Source organism: Phalacrocorax aristotelis, chromosome 28 (assembly GCF_949628215.1).
Source record: "Phalacrocorax aristotelis chromosome 28, bGulAri2.1, whole genome shotgun sequence".
NCBI classification, from domain to species: Eukaryota; Metazoa; Chordata; class Aves; order Suliformes; family Phalacrocoracidae; genus Phalacrocorax; species Phalacrocorax aristotelis.
The window spans coordinates 1,079,775-1,093,019 of record NC_134303.1 but is presented as its reverse complement, the minus strand read 5'-3'; the positions used below and the strand labels follow the sequence as shown (position 1 = coordinate 1,093,019).

General features: G+C 59.0%; 3 protein-coding genes across 3 annotated transcripts; 1 reads left to right on the top strand and 2 right to left on the bottom strand.

The window, feature by feature from the left end:
* Window positions 1-4,101: 4,101 nt before the first annotated feature.
* On the bottom strand, window positions 4,102-7,443 carry LOC142048891 (hepatic lectin-like). Its single transcript, XM_075076187.1, has 6 exons — window positions 7,287-7,443; window positions 6,263-6,370; window positions 5,783-5,857; window positions 5,272-5,423; window positions 4,750-4,862; window positions 4,102-4,460 (listed from the first exon to the last, which is right to left on the bottom strand). The coding sequence occupies exons 1-6, from the start codon at window positions 7,327-7,329 to the stop codon at window positions 4,325-4,327; spliced, it is 627 nt and encodes a 208-aa protein (XP_074932288.1). The 5' UTR covers window positions 7,330-7,443; the 3' UTR covers window positions 4,102-4,324.
* Window positions 7,444-9,533: 2,090 nt separating this feature from the next.
* Window positions 9,534-12,033, bottom strand: FBXL12 (F-box and leucine rich repeat protein 12). The gene is made up of 3 exons (XM_075076185.1): window positions 11,882-12,033; window positions 11,736-11,808; window positions 9,534-11,236 (listed from the first exon to the last, which is right to left on the bottom strand). Exons 1-3 carry the CDS (start codon window positions 11,980-11,982, stop codon window positions 10,457-10,459), a joined length of 954 nt encoding a protein of 317 aa, XP_074932286.1. The 5' UTR covers window positions 11,983-12,033; the 3' UTR covers window positions 9,534-10,456.
* UBL5 (ubiquitin like 5) lies at window positions 12,000-12,982 on the top strand. The gene is made up of 5 exons (XM_075076189.1): window positions 12,000-12,092; window positions 12,257-12,317; window positions 12,416-12,499; window positions 12,613-12,650; window positions 12,764-12,982. Exons 2-5 carry the CDS (start codon window positions 12,262-12,264, stop codon window positions 12,805-12,807), a joined length of 222 nt encoding a protein of 73 aa, XP_074932290.1. The 5' UTR covers window positions 12,000-12,092; window positions 12,257-12,261; the 3' UTR covers window positions 12,808-12,982.
* The last annotated feature ends 263 nt before the right edge of the window (window positions 12,983-13,245 follow it).

The following is a 13,245-nucleotide window of genomic DNA, read 5'->3' as shown; positions in this document are numbered from 1 at the left end:
TCCCGGAGACGGTCCCACCGGGGCGGGGGGCGGCGGGGGGTCCGGGGGCACCCGGCTCCGGGACCCTCCCGCGGCTCCTCGAACGAATCCGCCGTGGGCATCGCCCGTGGGGGGGGGTACGGGGGGGACCGGGCCGGGGGCCGCCGCTCGAACCGGGACCGAGCGGCGGGGACGGAGCTCCGGGGCGGCCCCGAGCACCGGGCAGGACCCCGGGGCTGCAGCCGGGAGGGTGTCCCGGGGGGCGGTGGGTGCTGCCCCCCCCAACCCAGCCCCGGCCCCGAGCTGCACTCGGGGGGGGGGGGTGCACGGCCGGGCACCCCCGGTACCGGGCGGGGGAGAGCGGCTCCCCCCAGCGCACACACTCACCTAGCACTGTGCACGCACATGCGTGGGCACACCCACACCTTGCACTGTGCACCCACACCTTGCACTGTGCACCCACACCTTGCACTGTGCACGCACACACATGGGCACACCCACACCTTGCACTGTGCACCCACACCTTGCACTGTGCACCCACACCTTGCACTGTGCACGCACATGCGTGGGCACACCCACACCTTGCACTGTGCACCCACACCTTGCACTGTGCACCCACACCTTGCACTGTGCACGCACACGCATGGGCACACCCACACCTTGCACTGTGCACCCACACCTTGCACTGTGCACCCACACCTTGCACTATGCACCCACACCTAGCACTGTGCACGCACACGCATGGGCACACCCACACCTTGCACTGTGCACCCACACCTTGCACTGTGCACGCACACGCATGGGCACACCCACACCTTGCACTGTGCACCCACACCTTGCACTGTGCACCCACACCTTGCACTGTGCACGCACACGCATGGGCACACCCACACCTTGCACTGTGCACCCACACCTTGCACTGTGCACCCACACCTTGCACTGTGCACGCACACACGCGTGGGCACACCCACACCTTGCACTGTGCACCCACACCTTGCACTGTGCACGTACACGCATGGGCACACCCACACCTTGCAGGGCACACCCACACCTAGCACTGTGCACCCACACCTTGCACTGTGCACCCACACCTTGCACTGTGCACGCACACGCATGGGCACACCCACACCTTGCACTGCACACCCACACCTTGCACTGTGCACCCACACCTAGCACTGTGCACCCACACCTAGCACTGTGCACGCACACACGCGTGGGCACACCCACACCTAGCACTGTGCCCCCACACCTAGCACTGTGCACCCACACCTAGCACTGTGCACGCGCACGCGTGGGCACACCCACACCTAGCACTGTGCCCCCACACCTTGCACTGTGCACCCACACCTAGCACTGTGCACGCACACGCATGGGCACACCCACACCTTGCACTGTGCACCCACACCTTGCACTGTGCACCCACACCTTGCACTGTGCACGCACACGCATGGGCACACCCACACCTAGCACTGTGCACCCACACCTTGCACTGTGCACCCACACCTAGCACTGTGCACCCACACCTTGCACTGTGCACGCACACGCATGGGCACACCCACACCTTGCACTGCACACCCACACCTTGCACTGTGCACCCACACCTAGCACTGTGCACCCACACCTAGCAGTGTGCACGCGCACGTGTGGGCACACCCACACCTAGCACTGTGCCCCCACACCTTGCACTGTGCACCCACACCTAGCACTGTGCACGCACACGCGTGGGCACACCCACACCTAGCACTGTGCCCCCACACCTTGCACTGTGCACCCACACCTAGCACTGTGCACGCACACGCGTGGGCACACCCACACCTTGCACTGTGCACCCACACGCATGGGCACACCCACACCTTGCACTGTGCACCCACACCTAGCACTGTGCACCCACACCTTGCACTGTGCACGTACACGCATGGGCACACCCACACCTTGCAGGGCACACCCACACCTAGCACTGTGCACCCACACGCATGGGCACACCCACACCTTGCACTGTGCACCCACACCTAGCACTGTGCACGCACACACGCGTGGGCACACCCCACACCTAGCACTGTGCACGCACACACGCATGGGCACACCCACACCTAGCACTGTGCACCCACACCTAGCACTGTGCACGCACACGCATGGGCACACCCACACCTAGCACTGTGCACCCACACCTAGCACTGTGCACACACACGCGTGGGCACACACGCACCTTGCAGCACACAGACATGCCTTGCAGAGTGCACACACACGCATGGGCACACACACTCCCTGGGGCACGCACACACACCTTGCAGGGCACACACGCACCTTGTGCTCTGCACGCACATGTGAGGGCACACACTCACTCCCTGCAGCGCCCATGTGCACCTTGCGGTGTGCACACACACGCGTGGGCAAACAGGCACCTTGCAGGGCACACACATGCGTGGGTACACACACACCCTGCAGCGCACACACACACCTTGCAGTGTGCACACACACACGTGGGCACACACACACCCTGCAGCGCACACACACACCTTGCAGTGTGCACACACACACGTGGGCACACACACACCCTGCAGCGCACACACACACCTTGCAGCGCACTCACACACCTTGCAGCGTGCACGCACACATGTGGGCACACACGCACCTTACAGCATGCACGCACACACGTGGGCACACACGCACCTTGCAGCACGCACACGCACCTTGCAGCGTGCATGCACACGTGTGGGCACACACGCACCTTGCAGCACGCACACGCACCTTGCAGCGTGCACGCACACGCGTGGGCACACACGCACCTTGCAGCGCGCACACGCACCGTGCAGCGTGCACGCACGCGTGTGGGCACACACGCACCTTGCAGCACGCACACGCACCTTGCAGCGTGCACGCACACGCGTGGGCACACGCGCACCTTGCAGCACGCACACGCACCTTGCAGCGTGCACGCACACGCGTGGGCACACACGCACCTTGCAGCACGCACACGCACTGTGCAGCGTGCACGCACGCGTGTGGGCACACACGCACCTTGCAGCACGCACACGCACCTTGCAGCACGCACGCACACGCGTGGGCACACGCACACCTTGCAGCACGCACGCGCACCGTGCAGCGTGCACGCACACGCGTGGGCACACGCACACCTTGCAGCGCGCACACGCACCTTGCAGCGTGCACGCACGCGCGTGGGCACACACGCACCTTGCAGCACGCACACGCACCTTGCAGCGTGCACGCACACGCGTGGGCACACACGCACCTTGCAGCACGCACGCGCACCTTGCAGCGTGCACGCACACCTCGCCGCGCGCACACGCAGCTGCACGCACCCGCTGACGCTGTGCACGAGCAGGGTGCCAGCAGCGGCTCGTAGCACAAGGGCGCGCGCTGTGAGGCGACTCCTGCGTGAAACCGGGGTGGGAGCTTGGGGTTTCCCTGCCTGGCCCAAAAATGAGCTTTTTTTTTTCGTGAAAGGATGGAAAATGTGGGAGGGAGCCCGATCCCTGCGGGGTCCTGCAGCCCCCGCCGCTGGCCCAAGGACCCCGTCAGTGATGCAGAGCTGAACCACCATCGAGCTTGATGTTCTAACAAACAAGTACCGGGCAATTTTGTCATGCGGAATACAAATTGGGAAAAGAGAAGAAAAAAAAAAGGAAAAGTTATTAAAATTACGGTTTTTTTTCTCTCAGTAGGGAAACCAAACCTCATTTCCACCTGTGAAACTGTGTTTACTGGTGTCCCACGGCTGCTTGACGCGGATCCTCGGCTCGGTGGCAGGGCCTCGAGCCAGGAGGAGCGGGGACAGGCAGAGGGGCTGCTCCTCGAGACGCAGAGCCATCCTTAGCACCAAACCCCCCCAGGAGCAGGAAACCTCACGGCGGAGGCACCGAACCCTCTCGGACGTGGCTCAGCTCTGCTCTAGTCCGTCCAGGCCTCCCCTCCCTGGTGCTACCGCGGGAGATGCCCCCGTCCCGCTCCCGGGATGCTGCCTTGGGCAGCAAATCCCCTATCCTGTCCCGTTCGTCCCCATCTGCTCCCGGCGCTGCTGCTGAGCTGCAGGGCGTGCGTCCGTCTGCAGCCCCAGCTCGCCCCCACCCCTTCACACGCACGCCTAGAAACAGAGAAGCTTCGTTAACCGGAGCAAAAATCGTCCTTTATTAGGCTGAGCTCCCCACGGAGAACCCAGATTCCTGCGTATATTGCTTAGGACCATCAAAATCCATCCCCGCTCTTCCTCGGGACAGCGTGCTGGAGAGGAAGAGGGGGAGCGGGCACTCCGATAGTATAAATTAAGAAGAAAAAGGAACATTTGGGGTGCCAGAGCGTCGGAGGTTGCCTCCGCGCGTGGCTTTGCTCAGTTGGGCAGAGGCTTTTCGCAGACGTAATAGCACTCATAGGTGCAGGCGACGTCGTTCCACTTCCCGGACATCCAGACGTGGGCACAATCCTCGTTGTGGTCGCTGTTGTTGGGTTCTCCCTCCTTCCAAAATCTGGGAAGAGAAGGATCAAACTGAGAGCGGGCAGCGGGGGCAGGCAGCTGAGCGGAGCACCTTTCCCTGGGGCTGGGAGAAAGGCAGGGACTAGCTAAACCTGCCTGATTTTAGGTGGGTTTAGATGCTAATTCTTGCCCGTGCTGCTGTTAGACCTCGCTTAAGTGCCCGACCCAGGGCAGGGTGAAGAAACCCAGTCTGCTGGCTGAAACAGGGGGGGTGCAGGCAGGGAAGCCGCCTGCTGTTTTGGGGTGTTGGGCGCAAAACCGCAGGGCCGGCCGGCACTCACGTGAACGTGGTTTTATAGTCGGTTCCGTCGATCCATTTCCATTCCCCCTCCATGCTCTCGTCCGTGAGCCCGATCCAAAAACGCTCATTCCTTGTCCTGAACATGACAAAATTCTGCAGCGGGGAGAGGGATCAGGAGGGAAAAGCACCAGGAAACGGCTCCTCGAGCTGGCAGGCTCGGGGCAATCTCAGCTCCGCGGTTGTGCCGTGGAGGAGCCGGAGAGGTACAAATCTGCACTTGGCTGTTTATTGACAAGGTGGAGGAGCGGGATAGGCGCTGGTGCTGCCTCTAAGCATCCCGCACGCACAAGAGCAGCTCTGGATGCGGGCAGGCAGGTTGTGCCTGCTCTCTGCTGGCTGATGCAAAGGATAACAAGCACCAGCTCCCAGCTGCCCGGCGAGGCTGGGGTGTGCAGGATGGCAGCAGGGAGCCAGGGAGGGAGCCGGGGGTGAGGGGGTGTCTGCAGAAGGCTGGGGCTGCGGGCAGGATTCGGGCTTCCCTGCCTAGAGCGGGGGTCTTTACCTGCTTGGTGTAGCTGTTAATTATAGCCAACTGCGAGTGCATCTCTTCGCACTGAGCCTTCGCCTTGTACCAGTTCGTTCTGCTTAGGGAGAAGTAGTAACATTTTCCATCAAAGTATTCCCATTCCCTGGATCTGGGTCCGCAGGGAAACACTGGTGAAAGAAGGACGAGGGGTAAGTCAGGGGCACTGCGGGCAGTCGAGCTGGTCCTCGTCCCAGCGAGAGGGTTTTCCCAGCAGCGCTCCAGTGCCAAACTGGTACAGACACAGCGGCAAAGCCCCGAAGCTCGCTTTACGCTGTATTGCCACGAAGGCAGCAACTGGTAGCCAAAAAAGCCTCTACCACAAGGAAAATTTAGCTTATTTCTAAAATACAAAAGCGTTTGCTGCCAGCAGAGCAGCAAACGCGGGCGGGGGTGGGTGCCCTGCCCCGCCTCAGCAGGAACGCTTTGGGGGATAAGTTAGGGAAACCTCAGCAGGGAAGAAAAGCTTTGGGCAACAGCCAGGACTTACACAGAAAATCCTTGCCAGAAAAGTTCTGTTTCCACTCCGGCTTCACTTCGTTGAGTTTAGAGGAAATGGATGAAACTATCGGAGAGAGACGGAGAGGTGCTGGTTATCGGTTGTGTCGCCACCCGTGCGCCGAGGGCTGCCTGTGGGGACCTCACCCTGGCAAGGCTATAGATATGTTTTGTGCTGGCTTCTTTAATCTGCTGGGAATGCACTTTTCCAGCAGCCTTTGGGGCAAAGAAATCCTGGGAAACTTAAAATACTGGCTTATAGCTTGGATTAGCCTGTATTTTATATATTTATATATATTTTTTATGTAGAGAGGGTGGCGTGGACATCAGCGGTCGCTACATGGGCCGGTCTGGGAGCTCCTCTGGCCACCCCGTCCTGTGGAATTAGGACCTATAGAGGCTCCAGAGCGTGCACTTAGACCTCATGTACCTCCCTAGTGCCTAATTAATTCGTTCAAAGATGTCCCAGTACCTCTGGAGAGCGACACAGCAAACAGGGTGATGAGCATGAAGAAGAGGAGGGCCAGTAGCAAGTATACCGTGAGAAAGGATCTCAGCCTCTGCTGGAAGAAGTTTCTGTCTGTAAAAGAGGGGGCGGGGGGGAAAAAGAGACGTGAAAATATTCTCCTGGGATCACTGGGATTTTTTTCATAGCTCCTCTGGTTCCATTTATAGAAGAGTTAATAAATAACCCGTAATAGTTAACTATTTGCTACAGAAGCCAAGATTTTGATGATAATTCCTGTTTAGACCCAGCCAGGGGGCTGAAAGCACCCCAAAATGGATGGCTGTCCCAGGGTGCATTGTGTTAGCACCGTAGCGGCTTTAAGGGCGCGGCAGGGCATCTCAGGTACCACATAAGCAAAAGGAAAAGACATTTTAAGCTTATGCCATGTGTCCTGGGCTGCATTTTTAAACCCTCCTGGCTGCCTCATAACGCTTTTCAAAAGGGAGATGGTCCCCCAAGTGACAGCGTGGGTCTGGGGGCTCTTTACTGTCCCTGGCTGGCATCAGCTGCCCTTCTCCGAGGGGCTGAACCTTGGAAATACCCATGGGTCCCAAGGTTCAGCCCTGGGAGGTCTGCAAGGGCGCTGGGCTCGGGGAGACTCCAGGAAGAGCCTAATTTTACTCTGGTCCAGGAGACGTGCTGGAGGCTGAACCGAGTCAGGTGGCACCACCAGCTTCACAAGACCAGGAGACCTTCAGCTCAGTGGCAGCCCACAACTGCAACGACATCCCTTTCCCTCATCTTCCACCTGAGCCTCAAGCCCAGGGACAAGCTCACCAGGGTGGGCTTCCCCATCCCACCCAAACAACCCCGTTAGAGCTGAGCAGCTGAGTTGCCTAAGCAGAGGAGGAAGGAGAGCACGGCCTTTCCTCTCCCTCAGAGACCAAGCTGTTGGTGGAGAAAGACCACGCTACAAGATACAGTCTCATTACCCTCTTTGCTCCTGCCCATGTCCTCGAGGTGGTGGGTTGAAGTGGCTGAAGTTTACCTTTAAGAACTTGCAGATCATCGTGAAGATGCTCCTCGTCCATCCTGGTAAGCTCTGGCTGGGAGGAGGATGCAGCTTAGGACCAAGTAATCAGAAGCTTTTTCACCGGGAGCTCCGGAACACAGAACTTGCAGCACCTCTAGGGATGTTCAGTCCCGTCCAAAGGTTAATTTAACCAGCGGTTTTTGAGGCTGTGTCCTATTGGTTTGTCCTCTCGAAATAGCAGCTTGGATCGTGTCCAGTTCCAATAATTCATCTGTCGGGAGGGTTTTTTTTCCCCCCTCTCCAGCCAAGCTGGGTGCCCTTTTTGTTTGTAAATCTTCCTCATCCCTTCGAATTAAAAAAGGGTAAATTCTCACCTTTCTGAAGGTGTTTTCCCCAAGCGTGGAAATGAGCGGGTCAGGAAAATAGGAAAAGGCCTTTGGTTTGGAAACCGAAGCTGACAGCACAAGTGGGGCCCCACCAGATGCGCTCGCCCAAGAAAACAAAACGGAGCTGGACCTGATAAAGCACCTGTGTGAACGTGCCATGCAGGTCTACGTGGGACAGAGGCGTAGCAGCAGCTTGCCCACGAAGGCTCCCTCCCTGCAGTAATTGATAACCCAGGACGTTTAGGGCCTCTCCGAGTTTTCCTCTCACTTTGGTGGCTGCGGACCTTTGCTCGGCTCAGCCCTGATAGGACTCTGAGAGCTGTTCCATGCCCTGGCGTCGCTGCGGGTTTAGCTGGCTCGCTGCGGGTTTAGCTGGCTCTCTGCAAGTCTTTTAGTCTGTATTTTTAAAAAAGCTGGGCTTTGATGTCATGATGTGCACGTAGGCAGCTGCAGGGTGGGGCTGGGGGAAGAACAGTTCAGGTTAAAGGCTGGCAAAAGATTAAATGGAGATAAAGGGTAGAAACCCCCTGAATTTGGAAATTAGAAGCAATAAGGGTCTAGAAGAGCCCTCCAAAAGCTTCAGTAGATGTGTGGGGAGGGCGAGCTGCTGTTCTACCGGGGCCGAAACAGAACTGATGATTCAAGACAACCTTTATTCCTATCATTTGCCCGTGGTCACCTGCTATTTACAGCTCCCCTCCTGCTTCCAAGGCTTGAAAAGCCCACTTTGTGCCATACGAGCTTGTAACTGCTGTTCCGTGCTACTCCACGGTTAGCAATTACGCGCTCTGCGGAGACGGTGGAAAACTGGCAAGTTGGGACTGTCGGATATGAAACGACGCTGTCGGGAGCGCTGCGCCGTCAGGCTCGCAAACATCCCACTGCAAACATCTAGAGAACATTGAGGTTCTCCCCGCGTCGAGCTGCGCCTTGACTGATTGACAGTTTTTATATTTTTTTTAACTGTTTTTAATTTTCCCTTTTGCTGTTTTACCTTCGCTCTCCCAGCCCAGAGAGTGCTGGGACAGATAATGCTTGAAGTTTTAATAACGTTAATTACTCCAGCGTAAATCTCTGGGCCCGTGATAAACAGTTATTAAGCCAGCAGCCTTGGGATGCTTTCCAAAGCAGAGCTGGGGCATTTTGCCGTTGTTTATTTGCCCCAAAGCTACACTGAGATTGCGTTTAGGAACAGAAAGGAGGCCAGGGCACAAAGACCGGCTGTTAACAAGACACACAAGGAGGATTTCATCACACACGGGGTCACTGCCATCCAGGTCTGAAAACCAACGGCTTATTGCATAAGCTGAATGGAGGGCAGGGGGTGTGTGTGTGGGGAAACAGCTTTATCTCAAGGCAGAGCCCAGAAAAGGCTCAGCTGAGACATTCACCCTTCCGCTGTGCTTCCTAGGAGAATGCTCTTGTCTCTCCCTGCTCCCAAGGAGGGGAAAAATAAGAGCAACTAATGTTCTGTGGGAAACATCAGGTCACGTCTCTTCCTGTTGGGATCAGGGAGGATGTGAACAACGTAGGGGAATCTCTCGGGGAGGGGATCGGCGCGTTAGGAGAATCCAGGACTTGGGTGTTGGGTTTGAGCTCTTGGTAACTCCACGTATTTCCCTGCCGTAAGGGAGAAGCTCTGTTAGGATTGATGGGTTGACTAAACCAGGAGACGAATCGATGGGTCTCCCTGAGGGACTCCTGTGCCAAGCCTGGCGAGCGTGCTGACACGATGTCCCTGCTTGTACCTTCATCTCAGGTCAGCAGCTCCTCAGCTGTTAACGCCTGGGGACGCCGCTCGGTGGCGAGCGCTGCCCAGCCTCTTTATTTTAACAGAGACATAAGTTCAGTTAAAACATTGCAGCGAGAGAAAACATAAATCAACAGCGTTTGTATTTATTAAATACAATATTTGATTTCAAAACATCCGTGGCTGACTCAACGGCAGCAATGTCACAAGGCTCAGCGTCAGTTATCTGGTGTTCAGACGCTGCAGGGAGGAGGAGGCGGACAATAAAAGGTGATGAGGAAACGTGGCTGCTCCTGCTGCACAGCCCAGAGGCGACAGCAGCCCCCGGCGATGCCCCAGAGCTCGCACCAGCCCATCTGCTGTGCAAACGGGACCCGTGGCTCTCGGCACCAGGTGTTCCGGAAGCCCCGCGATCAAAACCTTTCCGGTAACTCAAAGAACTGAATTTGAAGGGAAGTGGAAGAAAGGTGACATCCTGGACTGAAACGCTCGCTGTCTGGGTGGATTGGCTGAGCCCTTCCAAGAACACAGCAGCTCTGGCACGTGTCGCTGAGGTATTTCTTCCCCGGCAGAGTTTGGAGTGTACATGCAGGGTGGTTAAGCAATCGGAGTTAGATATTAACTGGAAATCTGGGGTTTGGGCGACCAGACCTTTTTTTTTCCCCAGTGGCAGGAATGTACCTCGCTTTACTCCCTGAATTCTGCCCTCGTTAAGTTGCTGCCTGACATTTACCAGCGAGGGAAGAGGAGGAAGAGGCAGAGGTTAAACTTGTAACCTCAGCCAGTCTTTGGTGAGCTCATCACTGGGGTTCCCCAAGGCTGGCTGCTCCCCAGGTTTCCTATTCCCCTGATGCCCGGAAAAGGAGGGATCCTACCAGAAGTAAGTTCCTGACAAACCACTTCACGTGACACACTTGCTGGTCTAGCCCCAACAAAAATTCTATCTCACAAATATGTACAGCCGCTCCCACGAAAAGAGACTTAACTCCAAAAAGAGCACTTGAGGTGTAACAGTGAATGGCCAAAGCCCTGTTGCTTCAGGCTGCGTGTCAAGGAGTACGTGAAAAACTACAGTTGGGCAAACTCGCCTGAATTTTATCTATTACTCCATCCTCAAAGCAAGCCCTGCCTAATTTGAGGTTCTTCAGCTGGGGCAGTGCTTGGCACAAAGCAATAATGGCACTGGGGGGAATCTCGTGGCCGACGTCGAGGCACAGCGTCTCCAGGTGCTGCAGGGTTGCTAAACAAGCCAGACCCACATTCGTCAGGGGGTAAGTGCTCTCAATCTTCAGGAACCGGAGATGTTTCAAGTGGCGCCCGACGAAGTCCATGGAAGAGTCACCGATGCGGCAGTCGTGCAGCACTAGGTGCTCCAGCTCCTCCAGGTGCGGAGCCGCGGCCTGAATCCCTGTATCTGTTATGCGGTAGGTGCCAGAAAGGCTCAGTGTCTTCAGGCGGCTCTGGGAGGAGACGTTCAGCAGATGGCAATTGGAAAAGGCTGGGACCTTGTGGACAACAAGGTGCTGCAGCTGCGGCAGGGTCCTCGCAGCAGAGCTACAGAACCAGGCGGCAGGAATTTCGCAGTAACTCAGCTCCAGCGCCGTGAGGGAAGGGGGGATGCTCTCATAGGGGATGGGGCGGAGGTCCATCTCTGCCAGGCACAGCCGGTGGAGCTGGGGGCACCGCTTCCCGAGGGCGGCCAGCAGCGCCGGGGAGAGGAGCTGCCGCTTGCTGCCGGACCAGAGCTTGCCTCCCACCCGCAGCGTCCGTAGGCTGTCACAGAAACGCCACCGCACCAGGTACCACAGGGTCTGGGAGCTGATCTGGCGCTGGGAAAGAAAAGGGCCTGTTCCCAGGGGGTGGGCGGGGGGGGCCCTGCCTGCAGTGGAGTGATCCCCCTCCCATCTCAGCCCCCCACCTGCAGTGGGGTGATTCCCCCCATCTCAGCCCCCTGCCCGCAGTGGGGCGATTCCCCCCCACCATCTCAACCCCCTGCCCACTGCAGGGTGATCTGCCCCCCCAAATCTTGGCCCTCCACCCATACTGGGGTGATTCCCACCCCCATCTCAGCCCCCCATCCACAGTAGGGTGATTCCCCCCATCTTGGCCCCCTGCCCGCAGTTTGGGTCATCCCCCCCCACCTCAGCCCCCGCCCGCAGGGGGGTGATTCCCCCCCCCATCTCAGCCCCCGCCCGCAGGGGGGTGATTTCCACCCCCCCATCTCACCCCCTGCCCGCGGTGGGGTGATTCCCCCCCCCCATCTCAGCCCCTGCCCGCGGTGGAGCGATTCCCTCCCCCGGCGCGGGAAGGCGGTCGGGCGGCCCGTACCCGGCACGGGCTCAGATCCACATGTCTCCAGAGCGTCCGGTCCCGCGCCAGCCGCTGCCAGCGCCGGCAGACCCTGCGGGGAGGCGGGAGACGATCAACGGCGGGGCCCGGGCGGCCGGTACCGATCGGGGGTGCGGGGATCCCACCTTTCCGCCCGCAGCCGGTCCCGCACCGGCAGCAGCGCCAGGACCCGCAGCATCACCGAGTCGGGCAGAACCGGCAGTTCTCCTCCCGCCGCTTCCGCCATCTTGGCCCCTTGACCTAGCGGTTGCGAGTGTCACTTCCGCTTCCGGGACAGCTACCGGTAGCTTCCGGTTCCGGTACGGTAGCGGCTGTGGCGGAGTGACGCAGAGCTCGGTGGGTACCTGGGGGTCCTGGGCGGGATCCGGGGGCGTCGAGACCTCCCTGCTTAACCCCCTTCCTTATCGACAATCCCTCCCGGTGCCTCTTCTCCCCTACCGGTGCCACCCCGTAACCCCCGGTGTCCCGTGCCGTCCCCGCTAACCCCTCTCATCCCTCAGCCGCGATGATCGAAGTCGTCTGCAACGATCGTCTGGGCAAGAAGGTGCGGGTGAAATGCAAGTATCCCCGGGAACCGGGACTGGGCGGGGGTGTCCGGGGTGGGCGGAGGGAGGGGGGGCTCCTCCCGGTTCCCCCCGTTTCCTTAACAGCCCCGCCAGCACGGAGGATTCCATCCGTGACCTGAAGAAGCTGATCGCGGCGCAGACCGGGACCCGCTGGGACAAAATCGTGCTCAAGAAGTGGTGAGTGAGGCCCTCCGGTCCCCTCTCCCCCGCAGCCCCAACCCCGCCATCCCGGGGGCGGCGGAGCTGGTCCCGGCCGCCCGACAGCCGTGTGTTCCGTTCCGTCCCCGCAGGTACACCATCTTCAAGGATCACGTCACGCTGGGCGACTGTATCCTTTTCCGGGCGGGTGTTTTTACGGTGTTAACGCGGGGGTGGGGTGGGGTGTCCACACGTTCCCCAGCCCCCTCGACCTCCGCCCTTCTCCTTAACTCCATCCTCCAGATGAGATCCATGATGGCATGAACCTGGAGCTCTACTACCAGTAGCCGTTACCGTCCCCTCCCGGTTCCCGCCCCTCCCAGTGCTCCTTTCTCCGTGGGACCCTCCCCCAACTCCTTGTTCCCCCGCCCCCCACGCCCGGTATGGCCGAGCTGGAGCCACGCTGAGGCTCTAAACCTGCCCTGAAGTGTTTAAGTGGTTTATAATAAATGTGTTTCTCGAGTCTGTGGTTGCTGTGGGGCTGCGGCGCAGCGGGGACGGGGCACCGGGAGCCGCCGGAGCGGTGGGCAACGACGCGCTTCTGTTTCTCTACGGCTTTTGTGCCCTTTGCGGCCACCGTTCGCTCCTGCGTCACGTGCCCAACACTGCTTCCGCCTTCAATGCGGCCTCCCGCCTGTAGCCAATGAGCGCCAGAAAGGCGGGCGCTTCAGCCAATGACAAGGCGGGGAGGTTGGGCGTCTCCTTCCTTCGGGCCAATGGGAGGA